Raw genomic sequence first — 2,775 nt, 5'->3', positions numbered from 1 at the left:
CTTCAGGCTGAGGGAACTTTCACTTCACTCATTTCTAGTCACTCTCTCTCCTACAGTCCAGCCACAAAGCTCCCGTCCTCCCTCCAAAGACCATCTGGGGCAGCTATTCCCAACCTCCCACACTCGGCTAATTGCTCTTTCTGGGTTCTGTACTGCACCTAGCCAGTCTTCCAGGTTTATTGTCTCTTTCAATCCCCCCCATCTCCAACCCAGATGATAAGCCCTCTGAGGGTGGAGACTGTGCCTTTCTTCTTCTTTTCAAATTTTATTTTAGAGAGAGGAAGGGAAAAAGAAATATTGATGTGAGAAACATTGATTGGTCGCCTCCTGCACATACCCGACCTGGGTATGTACCCTGACAGAGAATCAAACCTGCCACCTTTTAGTGTACAGGACAACACTCCAACCAAGCCACACCAGCCAGGGCTGTGCCTGTCCTCTTTACAGTTGTAACCCCACACCCAGCACAGTGCCTGCATGTAGCAGACACTCGATAAATATTTGTTGATTGAATGACTGTAGGAACAAAAATCACAGGAAGGTAGGTCTCAGCCCAGATAGGAAGGGCTTTGACCCTCTGGCCATTAAGTGACTTGGCCAAGGCCACTCATCCGAGAAGTATTTTCATAGCCTGGCCTGTCTAGACTGAGCCCTCTCTGGAGGCCTATTTCTCCTCAGCCCAGGGTCACACAAGTAGAACAGGGCAGACAAGAAAAGGCCATCGTCAGGGCAGAAGCCAAGGAGATTGAGAGAAGAGGGAATTGAGGAAAACAGCACTGAACAGCGTCTCAAAGCTCTTTTCTTTTTAATATATATTTTTTATTGTTGATAGTATTACAGATATCTCCGATCCCCCTCCCGCAAAGCTCTTTGCTTGCTGCCTATTACTGAGGTCTCCATCTCCCAGGGTAGAACTCCAAAATCTGACTCCATCCTTATAAAAATGAGTCCAGAGCCTCGCATCTTGGCAATAAATACCAACTTGATCCTTTAGTGATAGGCCCTGCCTCCACCTCCTAGTGACACTTTGACCCCGCCTCCTCTGAAGAAATGCTCTAACTCCGCCCCTTCCGGGTAACGGGAGCCCCGCCCCCGGTGCATGGAGTCCCTGTGACGTCACGGTAACGGTCTGTTTCCGGGGTGGAGCCAGGGAGGGCGGAGTTTAGGCTGCGCCGACCCCTCAGCCCCCCTCCAGGTGACCCAGCCCCCGAAAATCCTCACCTGGGGCCCCAAATACCCCAACCCCATGACCGCAAAGCCTATCGCCCTGACCCCCTAAATGCCGCAGGCCCCTGCGGTGACCGACCTCCTAATTCCATAACGTCTTGTGCCTCCGAAATCTTCCTCCCCACCCCTCCCTGATGTGCAACTGAGCCTTCCCGGGGGCACCTGCCTCAGGTTACCCGAGAGCAAGTCAGACCGATCCTGAGAATGACAGAAGGGGACCGGGAGCTGGGAAGTACTTGATCCGATCATTCCGCCCCCCAGGAGACGTTCGGAGCCCGAGACATGTCGGGATTGAGGAGATACGAGGTGGCGCTGGAGGCGGAGGAGGAGTGAGTGGAGGCGGGTTCTGCGGGGGAGAAGCTAGCGGCTCGGGATGGGGGGAGGGCGCGAGTTCTCCGGGGGCGGGGGGAGTGGGAGGGGTGGAGCCCCTAAAGGGGCGTGGGCTGTGAAGGAAGCCGCCTCCAAGGGGCGGGGCGGGGCCTCCAGGGGGCGGGGCCTCCGAGAGACACGCGGAGTGTGCGGGGTCAGCCGCCCCGCCTGGCCCGGCTTTGCCTTCTCTCTGCAGGATCTACTGGGGCTGCTTCTACTTTTTCCCGTGGCTGCGCATGTGGCGGAGGGAGCGGAGGTGAGGGGGCTGCGATACCGCGGACCCTCCCTGGGCACGGACGAGGCTCAGTCTCGGAGCACAGATCTGGGGGGGCATCCGGGAGACCCCGCCCAGCCTCATGCCCGTGTCGGGTCGCCCCACAGCTCAGCACACCCCCGGGAGCCGAAACTGGAGCCTCTGCGGGGCCTGATGAGCTGTCTGTCCAGCGGCCTGGGCCCTGTTCCCCAGCGCTCGGGTCTTGCCCTCCCCCGCCGCACACCTACCGCCACTGCCCAACCAGCCAGTGCATTAAAGATTTAAACCGAAGCCCCCGTGCTTCCCTCCTGACTGCCGCCGCTGCCGCCACGTTTAAGCTGGGAGCCCCTCTCCATGCTGGCTGTGTCCTTAACTGGCAGGGCCTCTCTTCTCAATAGGTTGCCGCTCCATGTCTAGTTTCCTGTTATATCTAAGGGTCCCTCATCAGTGTCAGGCCCTCATTACTGTCAGTGACTGCCCTTCACCCCCTACACCTGGATTCATCACTGAGTGTGGCCTATGTGGAGGGTTGGTCTTCCTTCCCACTTTATTCCCACATTCTTGTGTTCTCACAACCCCAGCTCTGTCTGCTACCACCTTCCTCCTCGATAAGACTGTGCCAGATCTTTTCCTAGTAGTGGATCTAAAAGATCTTAAGGCCAGGGTTGTGGAAGTAGGCTGTGAGGGGAGGGGAAAGAATCCTAGAAGCTGCCTCCCTCGGCATGCCATAGGGAAGAGTCTTAGGACTGTTGGAGGGCTTTCCCTATAATTAATACCCCAACTTCCAGCTCCTCCGTCTGATCCCAAGTTTAAAGACACTTGGCATCAACCCACCTAGAAGTTCTTACTGCTCCTTAGGACAACCTAAGGGCCACTGTTCCCTGTCATCCCTTTCTCTCTTGTCACCCAGTTGACCCACTGTCTCC

At 56.4% G+C, this 2,775-nt stretch overlaps 1 protein-coding gene across 1 annotated transcript; it reads left to right on the top strand.

Moving 5' to 3' along the window:
* The first annotated feature begins 1,143 nt into the window (after positions 1–1,143).
* LOC308249433 (uncharacterized protein) lies at positions 1,144–2,140 on the top strand. Its single transcript, XM_080670918.1, has 4 exons — positions 1,144–1,195; positions 1,489–1,556; positions 1,793–1,852; positions 1,978–2,140. The coding sequence occupies exons 2-4, from the start codon at positions 1,510–1,512 to the stop codon at positions 2,132–2,134; spliced, it is 264 nt and encodes an 87-aa protein (XP_080527044.1). The 5' UTR covers positions 1,144–1,195; positions 1,489–1,509; the 3' UTR covers positions 2,135–2,140.
* The last annotated feature ends 635 nt before the right edge of the window (positions 2,141–2,775 follow it).

The sequence above is a fragment of the Plecotus auritus genome (genome assembly GCF_963455305.1).
Source record: "Plecotus auritus genome assembly, chromosome: 5".
NCBI classification, from domain to species: domain Eukaryota; kingdom Metazoa; phylum Chordata; class Mammalia; order Chiroptera; family Vespertilionidae; genus Plecotus; species Plecotus auritus.
Note: the sequence above shows the minus strand (reverse complement) of the source record. Positions and strands in the feature narration are given on the sequence as shown.

What these genes read in the sequence shown, in the direction of transcription:
- LOC308249433 (XM_080670918.1), top strand. Translation starts at nt 1,510, where the DNA reads ATGTCGGGATTGAGGAGATACGAGGTGGCGCTGGAGGCGGAGGAGGA. An exon ending in GCGCTGGAGGCGGAGGAGGA is followed by an intron (nt 1,557 to 1,792) that starts GTGAGTGGAGGC and finishes TTCTCTCTGCAG; the next exon opens with GATCTACTGGGGCTGCTTCT. An exon ending in ATGTGGCGGAGGGAGCGGAG is followed by an intron (nt 1,853 to 1,977) that starts GTGAGGGGGCTG and finishes GTCGCCCCACAG; the next exon opens with CTCAGCACACCCCCGGGAGC.